This window comes from Myxine glutinosa, chromosome 5 (assembly GCF_964187855.1).
Source record: "Myxine glutinosa chromosome 5, kmMyxGlut1.1, whole genome shotgun sequence".
In the NCBI taxonomy this organism is placed as follows: Eukaryota; Metazoa; Chordata; class Myxini; order Myxiniformes; family Myxinidae; genus Myxine; species Myxine glutinosa.
The window spans coordinates 49,022,010-49,044,477 of record NC_136265.1 but is presented as its reverse complement, the minus strand read 5'-3'; the positions used below and the strand labels follow the sequence as shown (position 1 = coordinate 49,044,477).

At 45.4% G+C, this 22,468-nt stretch overlaps 1 protein-coding gene across 1 annotated transcript in view; it reads right to left on the bottom strand.

Moving 5' to 3' along the window:
* Positions 1-3,890: 3,890 nt before the first annotated feature.
* The window catches only part of SNX29 (sorting nexin 29), a 476,585-nt gene continuing 458,007 nt past the window's right edge, over positions 3,891-22,468 (bottom strand). Inside the window, exon 22 of the mRNA XM_078778010.1 lies at positions 3,891-4,459. Coding sequence (XP_078634136.1) covers positions 4,316-4,459 — 144 coding nt within the window. The 3' untranslated portion in view covers positions 3,891-4,315. The remainder of the gene's footprint in view (positions 4,460-22,468) is intronic.

The following is a 22,468-nucleotide window of genomic DNA, read 5'->3' as shown; positions in this document are numbered from 1 at the left end:
AAATAAATAAATAAATAACCCCAAGAAACAGACCATCAACCTAATTAAACAATGTCTCACCAACCTCCTGAGTCTGCCATCTTGTTGATGGTGGCACAGAAGCCTTCCTCCTGCAATGGATGCCACTTTGTTTACATAATATGAAGCTGATGCAAACAACCTTCCCATGAGGTTGTTTTTGTGCTGTTCAATTTGGAGACTACAGCAGAAGCAAAAACTCAAGTTACCACTCAAATCCAAGCAAACCCTCCCTGTGTGTGTCTGTCTGTCTGTCTGTCTTTCTCTTTCTCTTTCTCTCTCTCTCTCTCTCTCTCTCTCTCTCTCTCTCTCTCTCTGTCTCTCTCTCTCTCTCTCTCTCTCTCTCTCTCTGTCTCCCTCTCTTTCCCCATTCTTTCTCTGCCTTTCTCCCTCCCTTTTTTTTTTTTGCAATGTGGTTATAAAATGATCTTTGCTGTATGATTTGGCTATTTTAGGAGTGTTGGAATTGTGGTTCCTTCCATCCAGACAAACGGGACAAAATCTGGCTCATCCATCGAGGATCCCTCGACCGAGTCTTTTTCCCAAAGAAAAATTCCGAGCATGTGCAAACAGAGTAACGCTCTTCCCGGATATCTGTTTGCTGACAACGGGTGGCATCCGTGCCATCACTTCTCTTTTCTCAATATATTTTGGATGATGTAGTGCTCTAAAAAGCTTAAAAGTAATTCATCTGCAGCACAACTTCTGTAGCAAGAGTTCAGGAACAACAATTATGACAACTGCCCTGACATAAACCAATTAAAAGGCCTAGCTTTGTGTGGGTTGTGAAAAACAGATTTTCTCTGAAGAAAAAGAAAAAAAAAGGGAGACAGATTGCCGGAAAGCTCCCGGGTGTACAAGCGTGTTAGGAAAAGCCGAAAGGAGTTGCTGCTCGAAATGCCTTTCTAAAGAGTCAATAATTCAATCAGGTTTCGGATGTCTTCTTGCACAATGAAATTGCATAATCATTATCATCCTTGAAAATAAGGTGCAACCCTTAGTTTGGGGAGTAAGAGGTTGATGACATCATACTTGGGGGTTTGACATCATTGTTGGAGAATGATCGTGTGAAAAACGTTTTAACACTTGAACTTTTTTTTCGTGGAAAGTACAGGGAAAGGGAATAAGTATCGACCACAGTGAGTGGGCCAGACCAAGTGAGGGCAGGCAGATTGCCCCCGCATCGACAGTTGTTAATTACGCCAGATGGGTTATTACCAACATTCCAACGGTGACATGGCAACGCTCTTGAGACGAGCTTCACTCCCTGAAGTTTAGAGTCCAACTCCATAATAATATGGCCTTCGGCTGGATTATGAACCCACAACTTCCAGGATCGCAATCTGGCGTCCTCTCCGATAGGCCACCATTGCACATGAGGTTCCACCAGGAATAACCCAGAGAGTTCTGTGATTGTTGCGAATAGATGGCAGAGAGCTCCACCAGAAATAACCCAATATCGAATTTTGAGTTTAAAAAAATAATGCCTCCGGCTGGCGACTTCTATGGCGGATCCATAAAAAACATCTTCCGTTTTTGACCCCTAAGCCCCCAATTCCACACTCGCTGGGGCAAGAACCGGAGATCAAATCCAAAAAATCGTTACATATTTCATGCGTCTTCCAATGTTGATTACATATACAAAGTTTCCTAAGAAATGTTCAAAAATGTGCCAGTAATTGCATTTTTTGGTATTTGACATTTTGACCCCGCACCAGGGCCCCAGGGGGCAGAGCTACAAACGATACTGCTCTCACACATTCCTACCAAGTGGTGATCATAACTACCAAGCTTGCTGAATTTATGTACAACAGTTTATGAGGCGATAGCATGACGGACGGATGGACAGACAGACAGATAGATGGAGCCAACTACAATACCTCCCCGATTTTTTTTAGCTCACATGGAACAAACGTTGTGCAGGGGAGTTATTAGTATCGCTCGGTGTCTGTCAGTCAGCCGATATGTAAACATCGGAACTTCTTCTCCGAAACTACACACACAATTTTGATGAAACTTGACCACAACCTTCATCACTCGTGACCTACGAAAGTTTGTTCACGGCATTAAAAAGGAAAGAGGAGGAAACAATATGGAAGGTTTGTGTTTTGTAACTGGCCGTATGACCTTCTAAACAATGCTCCACCATATGGCGGTCAAAGTCTGGGATGCAGGCCAATTGGGAACTGTCTTTCCTTGTAAAAGGCAAATGAATAGTTTGGAAATGTTGATTTTAAAAATAAATAAATAAAAAGCAGCAAAAACTGACCTGTGTTTTGTACCTTCTTTGTTTATACGTTGATCGGACCTCATAGTGCAGCTTGTAAATAAAACACATGCCGGACAAGAACACCAATCGACATCAGTTCAGGAACGCCAAACAGGCCAACAATACAACACCGACTCCTCTCCGGCCTTGCTCTCCCTGCTCTGTCTGTGCTCTGTTCCCCAAATATTCCTACAGGTCGCACAAGATCTGCCAGCAACCCTCTCCTGGTAAAATTGCCAAAATCAAGACTCTCTGCTCACCTTCACTCTTTCATTCCTCTTTTCCCTGCCTCTGGAACAAACTCCCTCACTCTCTTAAATCCCACTCCTCCCTCCAGGCCTTTAAAACAGCTGTTCACCACCATCTCGTATCTTCCCCATCCAAAACCTTGATCTTTTCTACCCCCGTTACAACACCCCACATCTGCCTCTTTGAATCCCCAGCTTCTTTCCCGGGGTTCCTAGTAGTGTTCATTTGCTTTGTACCGTGTACCTCTCCCTCCTCTCCCTCCTCCCCTTCATTGCATGTTTTATGTGTCTGTGCATGTTTTCATGTACAATGTGTTAGCTCTTACACGAGCCTCCATTCTGTATACAAAAATAAATAAATAAATTTCTCAGTGGTGAAGAATCACTTATGAATTAAATAATGCTCGTATCCAAATCCGTATTCACATCTTCACCAAACTCGAATCAAGTCGTCCTTGTCACACACCCAATTTGTCCACCAAGTTTCGTCCAAATCCGTCCACAACTTTTTGAGATATCCTGCTATGTATCGTTTTTGGCCCTATCTCCCAATGGTGAAGAATCACTTGAAAATTAAATAACTCTCATATCCGAATCCATATGGAGATCTTCACCAAAATCGAATCTATTTGTCCTTGTCAGACACCCACCCGGTCCACCAAGTTTCGTACAAATCTGTGCATAACTTTTTGAGATATCCTGCTATGTATAGTTTTTGGCCCTATCTCCCAATGGTGAGGAATCACTTAAATAATTTTCGTAGCCGGATCCGAATCCGGATCTTCACCAAAATCTAACAATTTCGTCCTTGTCACATACGCTACATCTCTGCCAAATTTCGTCCGAATCCGTCCACAACTTTTTGAGATATTTTGTTCACAAACGGACAAACGGACAGACAGGGGTGAAAACATAACCTCCATCCAGCTTTTGTGGCGGAGGTAATTAAGTAGTTCTTTGATCATAAACTGATGTCTGCCGATTGCCATTAAATAAATAATATTTAAATAATAGTAACTTTTAATTAATTAATTAATTAATTAATGAAATTAATTATTAATTAATGAAAAAAGTAGCTTACTACGGTAGTATTGCTTCCCCCCTGAACTCCCGCCATTTGCTTTGAGTTCTCTCATCATACATCATAGGTTTGGAATCACAAGTCACAAACGGAATTCGAACATAGTGCTTCCAAACATTGAACAACGAAAAAGTGAACCACGTAAGTTCAGAGATAAAAAATAAATAATACCTTGCTTTTTGATTTGTGTGAAAATGAGTGCAACAAGAGTGAGAATTGCTCTGCAATTCACGTCACCTACTGGTGCCACTGAATGTTTTTTTTTTCTTTTTTTAAACAAATTCAAAAATTGGTCAAATGTCCTGAAACCCGAACTTGTTCTGCAACTTATCATAATAAAGCCATGTACCAAGTTTCAGTTAAATATGTCAAAGGGTAAGGGAAAAAGTATAGAAAACCACAGGTGGGACGGACGGAGAGCAAACCTCTGGGGGAGTTTGTACCCATTTTACAGAACAAGCAGGGCAAGCACATTTGGAGAGATCACTATACTTTGACATGGATCAAAACGATACGTCAGTAGACATGTTTCAACAAAGTGTATGGAATTTAAGCCTGGGATCTCCAAATCCCGAGCTTATCTGCACAGATGGTTGCGGCAAACAGGTCAACACCTTTGTAGAGACTCGAGGGTGCTGCGATTGCTAGTAAGCGCTCACGTTATAATGGCTCGGAAAAGCAATGGCCTAGTGGCACGACTCACGCGAAGAAGGGTAGAATCTGTACAAGAGCTGCCTTGGTAGGGGTGGCAGCGAAATCCGGCGACGCCTGCAGCAGCTTGTTGCAGACCAGCCGCATATATTCTTGAAGGCCGCGTCGCCTGAATTCCACAAACTGCGAATTCTGCAGGTAAAGGATCCAAACAGTCAGTGGATAGCTCTGGCAGTTGCCCTCAATTGACGCCTCAATATGCTGTGCTGAACTGTTACACATCAAATCACATCAAATATCCAGCTGCTCGGCAAGGCATGATTGCGTTTTTCCTGGCAATATTGTCATGTAATGTGCTGTGTTGACTGTGCTAAATGACTTGTCATGCTAGGCCTCACAGCCCGGTGTTAAAGGTCCTGCCGAACTGTTTCGTGAGCCACACACAATGCAACCGACTGCACCGATGAGCACGAGTAAAATCAAACTTGCGGCACTCTCGCATTGCTATTGGGTTTCTGCTGCAGCAAAGATAGAGGCATCTCCAATTTATCATCAACACTTCTTAAACATGCATTACATTTTCTAAATTCCAATGCCACAGCAAACTTTGTGGGTTAAAATCCATAAACTTTTTTTCACTCGGGTATTTCCAGCTGGGCGCATCCAGAGCAATGGCAGAACGTAGCCATCCCCCATGATCTAATTTCCTGTCGATTAGGTTTAGTTTCTGACGACATGCAAATCCGTCTGTCCCATCTCAAACCAAGAGGATTTTATTCATTAGTAAACGGAGGCCTAAAGAGATCTCCGAATTGAGTCATAAAAGTTCCTCCAGTGTTAGATGATTCTAACTGAGGTCCTACCTCCCCCATTGAATTATGGGCAGTGATCCTAGCTGGATATGGACACCTTTCGGTGCTGTCCTTGTATTTCCAACCTACCATAAAGTCAAGTGAACCCCAGAATTCCATTTTCCTTTGTGCAATTCCACAGAATTTGAAATACGGTGAAGCCAGCACCATAAAATGGGGTGAATAGGGACAGCAATGTGAATAGGGTCACAAACTGAAAAACCTTCGGAACCTTTTTTCGCTGAAAATTGATAACCATACTGATTTGTTGATATTTGGGTTGAAAGTGTTCTCTTGTTTTAAAAAAAAGGAACTTATGGTCCCTATTAACCCCATATATGAGTTAAATATGAATAAATAGGATTTTTATGGCTGTCCCGATTCACCCCGTTTTACGGGTGAATAGGGACAGTCACGAATACAAAAAAATAATAATCAAGAAATCGGGACAGTTTGGAGAAACTTTTTATCCCATATTTTTTTTCATTGGCACCATGGTTTATATTATGGGTGCATATTATGTGCATCCATCTGAGCTATCAATTTAGCAATAAGTTGGAAACTCAGGATTGTTTCTTGATTATGATTTTTTTGTATTAGTGACTGTCCCTATTCACCCGTAAAACGGGGTGAATCGGGACAGCCATAAAAATCCTATTTATTCCTATTTAACCCATATATGGGGTTAATAGGGACTATAAGTTCCTTTTTAAAAAAACAAGAGAACACTTTCAACCCAAATATCAACAAATCAGTATGGTTATCAATTTTCAACGAAAAAAGTTTCCGAACTTTTTTCAGTTTGTGTCCCTATTCACCTTGCTGTCCCTATTCACCCCATTTTACGGTACTGCTGAAAATATTTAGACAAATACACTTTCATGCACAGAAAAATTGTCAGAGTGCAGAACGACATGAGGATTTCACATGCAGAACAAGGTATTCATTATAACACAACGGAACATACGCACTGCATCACAAAGTGACAAAAGACGAGGCATTGCAATCCCTTTGATAAATTTCCCTTCACAAACGAGTGTCCTCACCTACCAGGCACAGAAACTGCTGATGCTCTGCCCAGGGCACTGCATTCACGAGATAAGATTTTAATTTAGATCTACACTTCTTCAAGAAGTTCCAGGCACCTGATCTCAAAAAAAGTTTTTTTTTTTTGTTTTTTTTTGTATACAGGATCGAGGCTCGCGAAAGAGCTAACATTTATCACACTAAAAAAATCAAACAGACACACAAAACATATAAAAAGGGTAGCGGAAGACAAGATGGGGAGAGAAGGGGAAGCACGAACACAATATTTGAGAGCAGGGACATCGGGAGATCTGTGGGAGGGCTTGGGGGGAGGAGGCGTGAGAAGGGGGGGAGGGGTGTAAAGTATAAAAGGTGGGAGAAGTATAAAACACAAGGACACTGCAAGGACTTCCAGGAAGGAAGGAAGGTTATGGAACTGGGAACAAAGGCTCAACGGGGTTATTCGTTTGGCCATCAATGTATGTGTCGGAGGAGCAGCTCACCATCTAAATTTGGTCTTTTTATTATTTTTTATACAAGATCGAGGATCGTGTAAGAGATAACATCAATCACTAAAAAAAAATAAAAAAATAACCGACACACAAAACATACAAAAAAGGGAGCGGGAGACAAGATGGGGAGAGAGAGGAAGCACACAAGTATAACAGCAGATCTAACACAACATTTGTATAATATAACATAACATAAGTTATCGAACATAACATTTGTGTAATCCACAACCGAGAAGGCTGGAATGCATCCTGGCCATCCCATAATTCCAAGTTGTTTTCCCATCAAGGGGCATTGGTGTGAGATTCAAACATGCAGCATCAGCATGGCACTACTCGTGGCATTCCAATAAAATGTGCACCCAGAACAGATTTGCGAGCCCTTTATGAACTTGGTAAGACATGCACATGAAAACAGGCTTAGACACCTGGTTTGTTCAGCTGGTAACCTGGCAAGCTCAACTAGCCCTTTGCAAACTTTTCCCAAAGCTGCTAATAGATAAAGAACACGAGAAAAAGAGCAAATTGCACAAGAGGAAGTTTCACGAATATAACAAGTTTCGCATTGCACAAGAGGAATGAAGCTCCGAACCCCATTCAGTTTTTGCTCCAGATTTTTCCAGTTTTACCAGCGGTCTCAAAGCTCCATTAGTCACAGATGAAAGCAGCCTAATGATGTAGCTGCAGGAGTAATACCTCAAAACTGCCATTTCATCACAATGTGATAATGGTGTTCCCATGGCGTTGGTGAGGGTCACAAAGTGCCAAAATGTTCTGAAGTTGGATGGCCTGTGTGGCCTAATGGCTCAAACACTTTCTGCAGAAGTGAGTATAATTTTTCATGTTTTAACTCAGCTTGGCAGACTGCAGCTTATACATAGTATGCCAAAGACGTGTGTCATGCTGAAAAAGCCGCGGCAATATGGCGACTGCATTTCAAACAAATTTTTGGAAGAGTAAATGGCACCAGACGAAGAGGAAGACCACCGAAAAGGTGGATGGACTGCGTCATGGCAGATTGCAGGGCCAGCCAAATATTGTCACTGGCGGAGGCACAAACATTGGCTCAAGATCAAAGTCTGTGGCGACGGATCTTCATTATGGAACAGATGGCAGAACAGGGATCAGCAGTCGCTGCACATGTGCCGACGCCTTAACTAACTAAATAACTAACCAACTAACTAACTATTTTGAACCAATTAACAATGGAAATGCATTGCACAGGCCACCACAAGTATTTCATATTCAATACAACACTCCACGCATCAGATAAAGGTTCATTTTACCACCACGCTGTACTCATTACGTATAATACACATCGAAACTGCAAGACTGCAATGTGATAGCTTTTCATGTACCTGTCTGGCCATGATTGGAACTGTTGCAGTGAAGATGCTAAAAAAAACAACAAACACTGTACACATCAAAACTTTACGTCTATATCTTAACCAATAAACTATCAACTACCAGACAAAATAACCAATAAAAGAAACATACTTAGAAAAAAAAAAATTGAAAAAAAGAAAAATAAATTAAATGAAACAATAAATTTTAATGAATAAATAAATTAAAATAAATGAAACAAGTAACTAATTAAAATAAATTAATTAAATAATTAATAAAATTAATAAATAAATAAAATAAATTAAAATGAAAAATTAAATAGATTAAAAAAAATAAAAAAAATAAAAATATATATATATATGTATACATTTTCTACCATTTTATATATATATATTTTTTATTATTATTATTATTTTATTCATATTCATTCATTCATTCATATTATTATCATTATTATTATTATTATTATATATATATATATATATATATATATTGTTATGGACTCGGCCTTCATGATTGTTGTTATGAGTATTGTTGCTGGTTCGAAGTATTCTAGATATTATGCTTATTGTGACTTAAGGGAAAGGGTTGTTGTGAGTAAAAGATTTAAAAGCGCTCCTGGTAAAATGTGGCCGGAAATCCGGATCGAGACCGGAAGAAGTGGAGTGAAGAAAAAAAGAGACGTGGTGGTTGAAGCTCCGGGCCGAGCGTTCGACGTACTGGGCGAGGGAACTTTGCGTCTTTGAAGGGGAGTTCGGTCGATAAGAAATATCGCCGGAGTGCGTGGAGCCGGTGTCGTCGGGTATTCTCCTTGAGGTTCCGGAGGATCCAGGCCTTGAGAATCCGGGTTGGAGCGAAAGCCGTCCGCCATCTTGGCCACACGAGCACCAGGCCGTGAACAGGCTTTCGTCGTGTCGGCTGGGCATTATTCCCTGGTGGATTGCCGGGAACGGCTGTGCCAGAAAGGGACACGTGAGAATTATACGGAGGCTCGCGGGTTGAACCGCAACGTGTACGTCGGAGCGCATCTTTGTGAGGTTCCTCGCCACCGCTGTGCTGCTGGGGGCTGAGCACGTGACCTCGGGGTCGTCTCGCTCGTCTACGCCTCAATTGACCACCGGGCCTTGACTCCCCGATCGCGGGAGCGCACAGAGACATTGGGACTTCGCCTTGGAGGGGAGCAGAGACATTGGGGGAGGTGCCGTGAGTGGGGTTAAGGGGCTTGACAAGGATATTATCGTAAGATTTGAAAGTAGGGGTGATTGCCCCATTGCTGTATGGCTCTTTGTGTGTGATTTATAATATAGTATGGTTTGTTTATAACTTGGTGTGGTTGCATCATTGGTTCGGCTGTTTCATTTGCTGGTTCCATTGAGGGACGTTATTTGCTGGGTTTCAACCAGGGACAACACATCTTTCTGCCGGGGACCCTCTCAGGGTTTGGAGGTCCACCGACACCAGAGGTAAGGGGGGGGGGGGGGGGCGTAACAGAAATTGGGGGTTCGTCCAATTGATATTCGTGGACTCGCAATTGGGTCTGCGTCCGGGATCTAAAAAATTCCTAAATTTAGTCCGGGAAGGAATTCCCAAGTTTGGAACTTTTCCAACATTCCCAATTTTTTTTCCAAAAACAAACAACAACAACAACAACAAAATAATAATAATAATACTTTTGTTTTGTTTGTTAAAAATTTCTTGTGTGAAGGTTAACAGGTGTTACCAGTAGTCACTGGTAACAGCCGAATTGGTTCGGCTGTTTCATTTGTTGGTTCCATTGAGGGGCGTTATTTGCTGGGTTTCAACCAGGGACAACACATCTTTCTGCCGGGGACCCTCTCGGGGTTCGGAGGTCCACCGACACCAGAGGTAAGGGGGGGAGGGGCCCGTAACAGAAATTGGGGGTTCGTCCAATTGATATTCGTGGACTCGCAATTGGGTCTGCGTCCGCGATCTAAAAAATTCCTAAATTTAGTCCGGGAAGGAATTCCCAAGTTTGGAACTTTTCCAACATTCCCAATTTTTTTCCAAAAACAAACAACAACAACAAAAAAATAATAATAATAATACTTTTGTTTTGTTTGTTAAAAATTTCTTGTGTGAAGGTTAACAGGTGTTACCAGAAGTCACTATGGCGTTTGACGCAGAGAAGTTTACGGTGACCTCGAGTGAAGCACAGTTCAGAGCGTTAGTAAAATCGGACCTCTGGAAATTGGCCAAACATTTTAGCTTGGAGGTCCGAACTAATATGAAGAAGGCAGAGTTGCAGACAGTGGTGATACAATCTATGGTGGGATCAAAAGCATGGGAAGAGGTAGCCTGGGATTGGTTACCAGAAGAACAAGAAAATGTGGAGCTCCGGAAACTGGAGATGCAATTACGGAGCCAGGAAAGGGAAAAAGCACTGGAAAGAGAACTCCAGGAAAGGTTAGAAGACAAAAAAAAACAGAGGAAAGGAGAGCTGCAAGAGAACTCGAAGCAGAGGAGAGAAGAGCCGAAAGGGAGTTAAAGGACCGTGAATTGGCGCGTCAGCAGGAAATTAAAGTCAAGGAGCTGGAGTTAATGAGAGAACGGGGAGAGGTACCATCCCTGCTGACTGGTTCGACAACCAGTCAGAACACCTGGGATGTTGGCAGACATGTGAGGCTGGTCCCACCCTTCAATGAAAAGGAGGTAGCCAAGTTTTTTCCACACTTTGAGAAAGTGGCTCGACAGTTAAACTGGCCTGAGGAGTACTGGTCCATACTAGTGCAAAGTGTTCTGGTGGGTAAAGCTCAAGAGATTTATTCGGCTTTACCGATTGACCAATGTGCAGATTACGAGGTATTGAAGAAACACATTCTCAAAGCCAATGAATTGGTCCCGGAAGCTTACCGGCAAAAATTCCGGAATGCCAGGAGGAGGGAGAGTGAGACCCACGTGGAGTTTGCCAGATTGAAAGAAACCATGTTTGATAGGTGGTGCGATTCGAAAGGAGTTGGGAAAGACTTCGAACTATTGCGACAATTGATGCTGGTGGAGGAATTCCAACAGTGTGTCCACGAGGACATTAAAATACACCTGGAGGAAAGGAAAGTACCAAAGTTGTATGAAGCAGCGACCATGGCAGATGACTATGCCTTAACCCACAGGATGGGGTTCCACAACCCTAACTTCTCGCTTAGACTTAGCCAGGGGAGCTATGGTACGGCAGGGGCGGAGAACGAAAATTCATGGGGGCGGCCTCGAGAGGAGGACCACTCTGATATCACGACTTCTAGAGGTCAGAAGTCAACGGTTTCAAGGCAGACGTATCCTCCGTGGGCCTCGAGGCAGAACACGAGGTTCTCCTCTGGGCCTACTTGCACTTTTTGCCATAAACCAGGACACTTGATGTCCCACTGTCATGCTTTGGGAAAGGAAAATCAGGAGCGGAGTCCGACTAGTACAACTCCGAATGCGATGGCAAACGTGAGAAATCGCCCGCAGAAGAGTTACCAACCATTTATTTATGAGGGCTTTGTCTCACTGGAGGGAGACTCGACTAACCCAAGACCTGTTAGGGTATTGAGGGACACAGGAGCACATCAATCCTTAATGCTTGAAGGCATTTTGCCATTGTCGGAGAGTACAGCAACTGGTGATAGTGTTCGGTTACAGGGGATCGGTGGCTGGGTTAGCGCTCCCCTTCATGTCATCAATCTAGAGTCTGATTTGGTGTCAGGACCGGTCACCGTGGGGTTGCAAGCCACTCTTCCTGGAGAGGGAGTATCAGTTGTAGTTGGGAATGATTTGGCCGGGGGTCAAGTTTCTAGTAACATGATGGTTGTGAAAAAGTCCGATATGGGAAATAACACCACACCAGTCAGGAATGGAGGCAAACCTGGCAAGCTTTTTGTAGGTGGACTGAACTTCAAAACAAAGGAAGAGGTTCTGGAGTCTACCTTCAACAAATATGGACCGCTTTTGGAAGTGCTGCTGATAAAAGACAGGGAGAGCCAAAAGTCAAGAGGGTTTGGCTTTGTCACATTTGAAAACTCAAAGGACGCCAGAAATGCAGAAAAGGATCTGAATAACCAGGAGTTGGAGGGTCGGACCATAACAGTAGGGAAGGCATTTCGTCGGCGTCGAGGGGGCTACAGAAGAGGACAACTTGGCGGTAGTGTTGGTGGTGGCCGCAGCCGATATTGCTATGGAGGCTCCCAGAGTTACGGCAGCTCCCAAAAGGATGACTATCAGGGTAGCGGCCGAGAAGGAGACCGTTATTCACGTGACTGCAGTGACAGGTGGTCCAACCGTGAATCTTAGGGAAGTTAGAAAGAGTTGAAGCAGTGAATGCTGCGGAGCAGCCGAGCCAAAATTCCTACACGGATTAACCGTGAATGCCACGTTCCTAAAGGCGTCCAGGTAGTGAACTTTCCTACACGGATTAACCATGAACGCCACGTCCCTAAAGGCGTCCATGTAGTAAACGTTCCTGCGCGGACTAACCGTGAACTTCACGTTCCTAAAGGCGTCCATGTAGGGAATACTCAGCTCGGCCTCCCGGAAAAAAGTGCTATCAGGAGGCAATAGGTGGTTTGTTTACCAGTTGGCCTGCAAAGAAAGTTTTCGCTGTGGTCAAACTTTCTTTCCTGAAGGGGGGAAGTGTTACGGACTCGGCCTTAATGATTGTTGTTATGAGTATTGTTGCTGGTTCGAAGTATTCTAGATATTATGCTTATTGTGACTTAAGGGAAAGGGTTGTTGTGAGTAAAAGATTTAAAAGCGCTCCTGGTAAAATGTGGCCGGAAATCCGGATCGAGACCGGAAGAGGTGGAGCGAAGAAAAAAAGAGACGTGGTGGTTGAAGCTCCGGGCCGAGCGTTCGACGTACTGGGCGAGGGAACTTTGTGTCCTTGAAGGGGAGTTCGGTCGATAAGAAATATCGCCGTAGTGCGTGGAGCCGGTGTCGTCGGGTATTCTCCTTGAGGTTCCGGAGGATCCAGGCCTTGAGAATCCGGGTTGGAGCGAAAGCCGTCCGCCATCTTGGCCACGCGAGCACCTGGCCGTGAACAAGCTTTCGTCGTGTCAGCTGGGCATTATTCCCTGGTGGATTGCCGGGAACGGCTGTGCCAGAAAGGGACACGTGAGAATTATACGGAGGCTCGCGGGTTGAACCGCAACGTGTACGTCGGAGCGCATCTTTGTGAGGATCCTCGCCCCCGCTGTGTTGCTGGGGGCTGAGCACGTGACTTTGGGGTCGTCTCGCTCATATACGCCTCAATTGACCACCGGGCCTTGACTCCCCGATCGCGGGAGGGAGCGCATCTTTGTGAGGTTCCTCGCCACCGCTGTGCTGCTGGGGGCTGAGCACGTGACCTCAGGGTCGTCTCGCTCGTCTACGCCTCAATTGACCACCGGGCCTTGACTCCCCGATCGCGGGAGCGCACAGAGACATTGGGACTTCGCCTTGGAGGGGAGCAGAGACATTGGGGGAGGTGCCGTGAGTGGGGTTAAGGGGCTTGACAAGGATATTATCGTAAGATTTGAAAGTAGCGGTGATTGCCCCATTGCTGTGTGGCTCTTTGTGTGTGATTTATAATATAGTATGGTTTGTTTATAACTTGGTGTGGTTGCATCATTGGTTCGGCTGTTTCATTTGCTGGTTCCATTGAGGGACGTTATTTGCTGGGTTTCAACCAGGGATAACACATCTTTCTGCCGGGGAACGGTTCAGAGGTCCACCGAGACCAGAGGTAAGGGGGGGGGGGGGGGGTAGTAAATATATATATTGGTCCCGGAAGATATATATATATATATATATATTTATATATATTTATATTTATATTTATATATATATATATATATATATATATATATATGAATGAATGAATGAATGAATAAACAAACAAACAAACAAACAAACATATATATATATATATATATATATATATATACAGTGGTACATCGGCTTACGAGTTTAATCCGTTCCGTGACGGAGCTCGTAAGCCAAATCACTCGTAAGTCAAAGCAAATTTTCCCATTCAAATGCATTGAAATGCTATTAATCCGTTCCAGCCTCAAAAAAAAAACACCAATTTTTTTTGTTAGGTGCTTTTAAATAACAAAAATGTACTTTATAAATAACAAATAATGTATAAACAAGCACGACCTCGTATATACTGTACATAATACAAGAGAATGTAAAGAAATAAACTGGTTTTATTAAGCAGAGGAGAAGAGCATGCCAGGTGAGGTGTGCGTGTTGTCGACTTGGCGAGGCAGTACGATCGTACTCCTTCTACGATATGTACGATTTTGAAGCAGAAGGAGTCCATAAAGGCTATAACGCCAGCCAAGGGCGTTACGATTATTTCAAAGCTCCGGACCTCTATCCATGAAGATATGGAGAAGTTGTTGTTTGTGTGGTTGAAGGAGAAGCAGCTCGCAGGAGATACCGTGACCGAGAGCATCATGTGTTTGAAAAGATTGAAACTCGGATATCGAGCACGGACCACGAGGTGTTTTTTCTTTTTTCTTAATCTCGGTTTCAGTGAACTTTTGCTCTGTGCTCACGTGTACTGTACCTGTACCTGTAATGGTACGTCAGAGGATGGCACCTGTTGTCATCATATTAAGTGCAAGATGTTCTGCATCGTAAGTTGGTACACCGTGGTCTTTCGGCGGTGTTTAAGCCGGCCGTCTTGGCTTCTGTCACCATTGGCATTGAGTCTTTCGATGTAGGTAGGTCGTTGTGTGCCGGTGCCTTGGCCGAATTCCTTCATTGCTGCATTGTTAGCTCACCTGGTTTTTTATACCACATCTTTGGTTATCGGACCAGCGAATGACGTCATCTCCTCCAAAGTATGGCTTATTCTCACTTGTCTTGGACGATCTTCTACTTCTAGCCTTCCACCGTGCATTTGGTGTCCACTGTACTTACTGTACAGTGCCTGGTAAAATTGATGTAATGGGTTTTTGACCGTCAACGCCATGAACCGTCATGAACCGTCATGAACCGTCAACCGCCATGAACCGCCATGAACCGTCAACGCCATGAACCGCTAACACTCAAAAGCCCATTTATCGCGCCTTATAAAGCAAAACGCAAACCGAAAGCCATGCCTCTCAAGCGAGGCGTGCTTCCGTGGTCACGTGATCCACAGGTGTAGCTCATTATACCCGCACGCGCGACACGCTTTGGCGGTCACGTGACCAGCCACTCTGGAGGCGGGGATCCCCGCCGATGACGTCACCGGCTGGAGCAAGGAGATTCCTCGCTCATGTATTTCGACGATTGCGTGTTTTATATCCAAGCAGAGATGCTTTCACGGCAAGATAACCGCGTGACCGGAACCGGAAGCCACAACCGGAAAATTCCAAAAAATAAATTTTTTGAGCTCGTACATCGGATCTCGGCTCGTATCCCAAAGCAACAAACCGCCCGAGCGACGGCTCGTATCCTGAAAAACTCGTACGTTGGGGCACTCATAAGCCGAGGTACCACTGTATATATATATATATATATATATATATATAAATAAATAAATAAATAAATAAATAAATAAATAAATATATATATATATATATACAGTGGTACCTCGGCTTACGAGTGCCCCAACGTACGAGTTTTTCGGGATACGAGCCGTCGCTCGGGCGGTTTGTTGCTTTGGGATACGAGCCGAGATCCGATGTACGAGCTCAAAAAATTTATTTTTTTGAATTTTCCGGTTGTGGCTTCCGGTTCCGGTCACGTGGTTATCTTGCCGTGAAAGCATCTCTGCTTGGATATAAAACACGCAATCGTCGAAATACATGAGCGAGGAATCTCCTTGCTCCAGCCGGTGACGTCATCGGCGGGGATCCCCGCCTCCAGAGTGGCTGGTCACGTGACCGCCAAAGCGTGTCGCGCGTGCGGGTATAATGAGCTACACCTGTGGATCACGTGACCACGGAAGCACGCCTCGCTTGAGAGGCATGGCTTTCGGTTTGCGTTTTGCTTTATAAGGCGCGATAAATGGGCTTTTGAGTGTTAGCGGTTCATGGCGTTGACGGTTCATGGCGGTTCATGACGGTTCATGACGGTTCATGGCGTTGACGGTCAAAAACCCATTACATCAATTTTACCAGGCACTGTACCGTAAGTACAGTGGACACCAAATGCACGGTGGAAGGCTAGAAGTAGAAGATCGTCCAAGACAAGTGAGAATAAGCCATACTTTGGAGGAGATGACGTCATTCGCTGGTCCGATAACCAAAGATGTATAAAAAACCAGATGAGCTAACAATGCAGCAATGAAGGAATTCGGCCAAGGCACCGGCACACAACGACCTACCTACATCGAAAGACTCAATGCCAATGGTGACAGAAGCCAAGACGGCCGGCTTAAACACCGCCGAAAGACCACGGTGTACCAACTTACGATGCAGAACATCTTGCACTTAATATGATGACAACAGGTGCCATCCTCTGACGTACCATTACAGGTACAGGTACAGTACACGTGAGCACAGAGCAAAAGTTCACTGAAACCGAGATTAAGAAAAAAGAAAAAACACCTCGTGGTCCGTGCTCGATATCCGAGTTTCAATCTTTTCAAACACATGATGCTCTCGGTCACGGTATCTCCTGCGAGCTGCTTCTCCTTCAACCACACAAACAACAACTTCTCCATATCTTCATGGATAGAGGTCCGGAGCTTTGAAATAATCGTAACGCCCTTGGCTGGCGTTATAGCCTTTATGGACTCCTTCTGCTTCAAAATCGTACATATCGTAGAAGGAGTACGATCGTACTGCCTCGCCAAGTCGACAACACGCACACCTCACCTGGCATGCTCTTCTCCTCTGCTTAATAAAACCAGTTTATTTCTTTACATTCTCTTGTATTATGTACAGTATATACGAGGTCGTGCTTGTTTATACATTATTTGTTATTTATAAAGTACATTTTTGTTATTTAAAAGCACCTAACAAAAAAAATTGGTGTTTTTTTTTTGAGGCTGGAACGGATTAATAGCATTTCAATGCATTTGAATGGGAAAATTTGCTTTGACTTACGAGCGATTTGGCTTACGAGCTCCGTCACGGAACGGATTAAACTCGTAAGCCGAGGTACCACTGTATATATATATATATATATATATATATATATATATATATATATATATATATATATATATATATATGGCCTTTCGTCGTGTATATATATATATATAGATATATATATATAGATATATATATATAGATATATATATATATATATATATATATATATATATATATATATATATTGGGACGTGAAGGATATATATATATATATATATATATATATATATATATATATATGTAGGGAGCTGTAATGCCCCTCCCCCTTTGTATATCCATGCTGCTTTACTAATTACCAAGTGTAACCAATTATATGTTCTGTTTTGACTGACTGTTGTACTCTTTTATGATACTGAGTTCTTTCTTGTGCCTTGAGGATGTGTAATGTCCTAATAAGGAGTTCTTTTCCTTTGAGCTCTGGTTTGTGTGGGCACAATCTTTAGTTCCCCTTCCCTGGCCTTGGAGGCTACTGTTATCTCTCTGCCTCCCTCTATGACTTTACCAATATCCTGCAAGTTGACAGTTTTATGAGTGTCTACTCCCTTTGTACTTTCCCAAGCAAGCTTTCTATACAGAAAGTTGTAAACATGTTGCCACATAATGCTGACCATCTCCTTATCTGAGCTAACCCAAGACTGGCCTTGGATGAACTTCCTTTAATTAACTGAACAACAGGATGGGACTATGGTGGGAGGGCCGATGAGCCCATTCTGTCTCTGCATCTTGTGAGCTAACTCCACCCCTGATTTTCCTTATATAAAGCAATGTTAATTGAATTATTTCAGAGCATCTTGTTGTACTGTTGGTCATTCCTTGTGAGTTTCAATACAACTTTTGCTGTCCTCAAGCTTGTGTACTCGAGTTCCAATAAATATATCCGTTGCTCCTTTCTTCTGAGTCTTCTGAGTCCCAAGTCCTAAGTCCCGATCCGACAACTGGTGGCAGCGGTGGGATCAGTCTGTGCAGTCCGGGACGCGGTCCCAGGCAAGTGAGTGGTGAGAGACCAGCTGGCAATTGACCCGGGTCAGGTGAGCTGTGGTTTTCTTTTGTTTTTCCTTTTTAGCCCGGGGGTCAGTCCAAATTGTAACCCACTCTCTCTTGCTCGGTTGCCGTTTGTTCCGTTCCCTGCTCATACCTGTTCCACGAACCTAAATTTAATTACGGACCGCTTGGGTCCTGGAGCAACTGATTGTTTATGGACTCGTCAGGGTAACGTTACGTAAGGGAAAGTGCCCCACGTTGGGCGCCTGAGGTTAAGGGGTAATAGATCTCTGGGTTGTGAGGGTAAGGATAAGGGCGGCGTCCCGATCCGAGGCCTACCCGGGAGACGTCGGGATTTTAAGTAAGATCAGAACTATTACACGGGCGTAGGACGCCAGGAAAGTGCAGTAAGGGTAGGATAGACGGCTGAGTAGGCGGGCGATCCTCTCAGGAGAGTAGGTAGCGCGGCCATACCACGCGAGGCGGGCGAACCTCACGGGTACAAGGCTGCGAGCCTCTCAGAGTTAGGTAGACGGCTGTAACGCGAGGCGGGAGATCCTCACGAGTACAAGGCTACGTCGGTAAACTAAGGTTTCTTAGGATGGGTAACAGTATGGGTAATAAGACAGTAAAGGCAGGTGAACCGCTTAGACATACCCCAGCATTTTTTATGTTTCGGAGGCATGGCTATGATGCTGTGAGACCAGGGAAGTCATGGGTTGCGCTGACGAAGGATTTAGGAGAACCGTGGCCCGAAGGAGGGTCTTTTGCGCTGGAAAAATTGGACGTGTTGTATGAGACATTAGACAAGTTTGAACAGACCACGAAACACTTCCCGCCGGACTACTGGAAAGTCTTTGGCTGGTGGAAGGAAGAAGCGATGAAGCGACACGCAAAGTCGAAACAGGCCAGCTTGGCTGGTGAGGTAACAAAACTCAAGGGTCTGAGGAAACAGGCGAATAAAGAGCAGGATGAAGCGCTTAAGGAAATAGAAAAGCAGGCCAACGCGCGACTGATGTCGCTCGTTGAAAACCCAGCCCCCACGGTAGGGGAGGCAGTGACCAATCTACCCTCCCCAGCCCCAGACCTAAGCTCTGCCCTGGGGTTTCAGGCACCACCTATCCTTTCTGCGCCCCCGCCACCACCTCCCTATAACCCCGCTACCATCGCGCCCCAGACACCCCAGAACCACCCGAGCCAGGGAAGACCGTTTGCACAACTTGGGGCTAACGGAATAGATGACGGGACCGACATCGCAGGGTTCCCGCCACCGATAGGACCGGATGGGTTATACCCCTCACTGGTAGGTTGTAAGGGGAAAAGGACCTCACAAACTACCCCATTGGAATGTCAGGAAATAGAGGGAAGGAAAACATTGTGCCCCGTACAAGTTATCGGAGTTGACGCAGCAGGTCATGGGGTTCGGGAAAGAGTACCATGGAAAGAATCCTCTTTAACTGTAATGCGGGCAAGGATTCAACATTTGCTTATTGAGGATCCACGGCAGATAGTGCCGACCATGTCGAATTGGGTTTTGGATGGCGAGTGCGACTATCGAGACATAACCCATATGGGAGTGTCCGTGCTCCCACCCAAGGTATGGGAAAGGGCTAGACAAAGAGCACACTGGCCGGTGGCAGACCCAAGGGCGGGTGCAAACCCCCTGTTAACACAAGCGCAATGGGATGATCTAAAGGTCCTGCTGCTAGAGTCTATTGAGCAGGCGCTGTTGCCAGCAGGAGGTCCGGATTGGGGAAAAATCGGGGCCATAAAACAAAAGGCAGGAGAACCAATTGGAGAGTACCGAGAAAGGTTGGAAAAGGCCATTGCGCGCTGGGGAGGACTGGGTCCGATGCAGCTGGGAGGGCTACCCCAACCATTGGTAAATCAATATCTAATCGAGGGGCTTCGGCCGGTATTAAAGAAACAGGTACAGTCCGTCCTTTTCGGCTGGAAGGGAATGACAACCAACGAATTATGCGACAAACTGGAACAATGCCCGGGCTCCTCCCTAGAGGAGAAGAAGGATATTAAGGAGGAAATATTGCAAATGTTTGTCCAGGAGAAACGGGCTCAATTTAATCAAGGTAAAAGGGGGGATCAGAGTCAGGACTACATACGCGAACAGTGCCAGAAGTGGGGACCTGTTCGAGGTTATGAGGACCTTGGGAGGAGCGGTTTGCCTTTCTATAAGGGCCAATTCCCTAACGGAGAGTGGATCCACCGCGAAGGTAACCTCTGTGAAGGTTGTACTGCTGAGGATTTAGGACTAATTAATATGGACGAAATAAAACAGCAATGGACAATACCACCCCCTCTTCCCCCTCCTCCTCAAAACCCTCAAACTTGGACTGTGCAAGGGCCCCCTCCCCTAAATTGGTATCCACCAAGACCCCTTCTCCAAACCCCTGGACCACCCCCCAATAGTGGGATGCAGAACGGACCAAAGGGGAACTGGGCCCCGCCTCGGGGCCCGCCGCAGTGGCAACCAGTGAACCAGTCACATTGGGGGCCGCCAGAACGCCGGCAGGGCGGAAGGGGCGCTGTAGAGGGACGACCTATGCCCTCCGCACCACCGGTTCCGCAGGAACCGTGTCATTATTGCAAGCAGATGGGACACTGGATACGTGATTGCCCAAAGGCTCGTAAGGGGTTTCAGCCCCAATACAATAGAGGGGCCTATTGACGGGACGCTGGCGAGTCGCCCAAGGAGTGTCCTCTCTTGACCATGACACCGGCAGAGGAACCAACCTTGATGTTGGACGTGGAGGGAAGACAATTAGAATTTCTCGTAGATACGGGTGCGACTCGCAGCACAATTAACAAGGGGCAATTGCCCTCTTTGCGCCCTACGGCCAGGAACGTTCAAATACTGGGTGTTTCGGGTTTACCCCAAGCGCTTCCTATTTCGGAGGAAGTGCGAGTAACATGCGGCCCGCTGGAGGCTAAACATGCTTTCTTGATGACCACTACCGCCCCGACGAATTTGTTGGGACGGGATTTATTGTGCCGCTTGGGCTGTCAAATCTCATGTACCGAGGAGGGAGTTTTCGTAGACGTCGCGGAATCTAAACGCGACTTGGTAATGACGGCATTGTCTCGGCCCGGCCCCACCGTGTATTGGTGGCGCATGGATGAAGGGGCTCTGGCTACCTGGACGCATATCATAGATAATGTGTGCTTGGACAGTGCGGTCCTGCGAGATTGGCTACAACTGCACCAAATTTCGATAAAAACCTTAAAGGATAATCCACCCCATTGCACTGCGTACTATGATGCTACGGGCAACGACGAGAATTATCGAGAAAAGGTTAAGGAAAAGCTGGGCGAGCGCACGCCTCTACACTTATCACGGATATGGATCGGCCGTGAGGGAATAGGAATCGAGGCAGTCCTAACCTCGAGTCAGCGTGCGTTGACCCAATACCCCGAAGGAGCGGCCGCCCATGTTACCCTCACTACTGCCAAGGGGTGGCCGCCGGAAAGTGTAGGTTGGATGGTGGGGAGGTTACGAGAAGTCCCCTTACAAGGTTATCGGAGTAAGAGAGGCCGCTGGACTTTGAAACGGCTCCAAAATGGCGAAGGGTTCTCAATTGACTTCAAGACACAACGGAGGGATGGAGTGTTCGAAGCAACAGAGTTGCCTCCTAAGGGCACCTATGCCATGAGGGCAGTGCTGACGGACCCGGGTGAGTCAGATTACCTCCTAGCGGAGGTGCCAGACAATTTATGGCCCAAAAGCGACGGTGAGGTTGGACGGATGCGAGACGCCGAACCTCTAGTGATAGCAGTGCAGCCGGGGATGCGCTTGCCAAATGTAAAACAGTATAAGCTACGACCTGAGGCCGACGTAGGCATAGCACCAGTAATTCAATCCCTAGTGGAACAGAAGATTATCGTGGAAACTAACAGCCCATGTAATACACCAATTTTGCCAGTTAAAAAGCCGTCAAAGGACAAATGGAGGTTTGTACAGGATTTAAGGGAGGTGAACAAGGTGATACAGGGCATACACCCACTAGTTCCAAACGGAGAAACCCTCATGATGTCAATTCCGCCGAACGCAACATACTTCACGGTCATCGACCTTTGTTCTGCGTTTTTCTCTGTGCCCATCGCGCCTGAGTCACAATACTTGTTCGCTTTCACCCATAGGGGGCGCCAGTATACTTGGACAGTACTACCTCAGGGGTTTTCAGATAGCCCCACTCTGTTTTCTCGGGCGCTGCACCGCGACCTGGCGGATGTGGAATTGAAGGGAGGGTCAGTGTTGCTGCAATACGTTGACGATTTGTTGATTTGCTCCCCTTCAAAGGAGGCGTGCGAAATGGATTCCTTGGCCCTATTAAAGGCCTTGGCGGCCAAAGGCCACAAAGTAGGCAGACCAAAACTTCAGTTTGTGCGGCAGGTTGTAACTTACTTGGG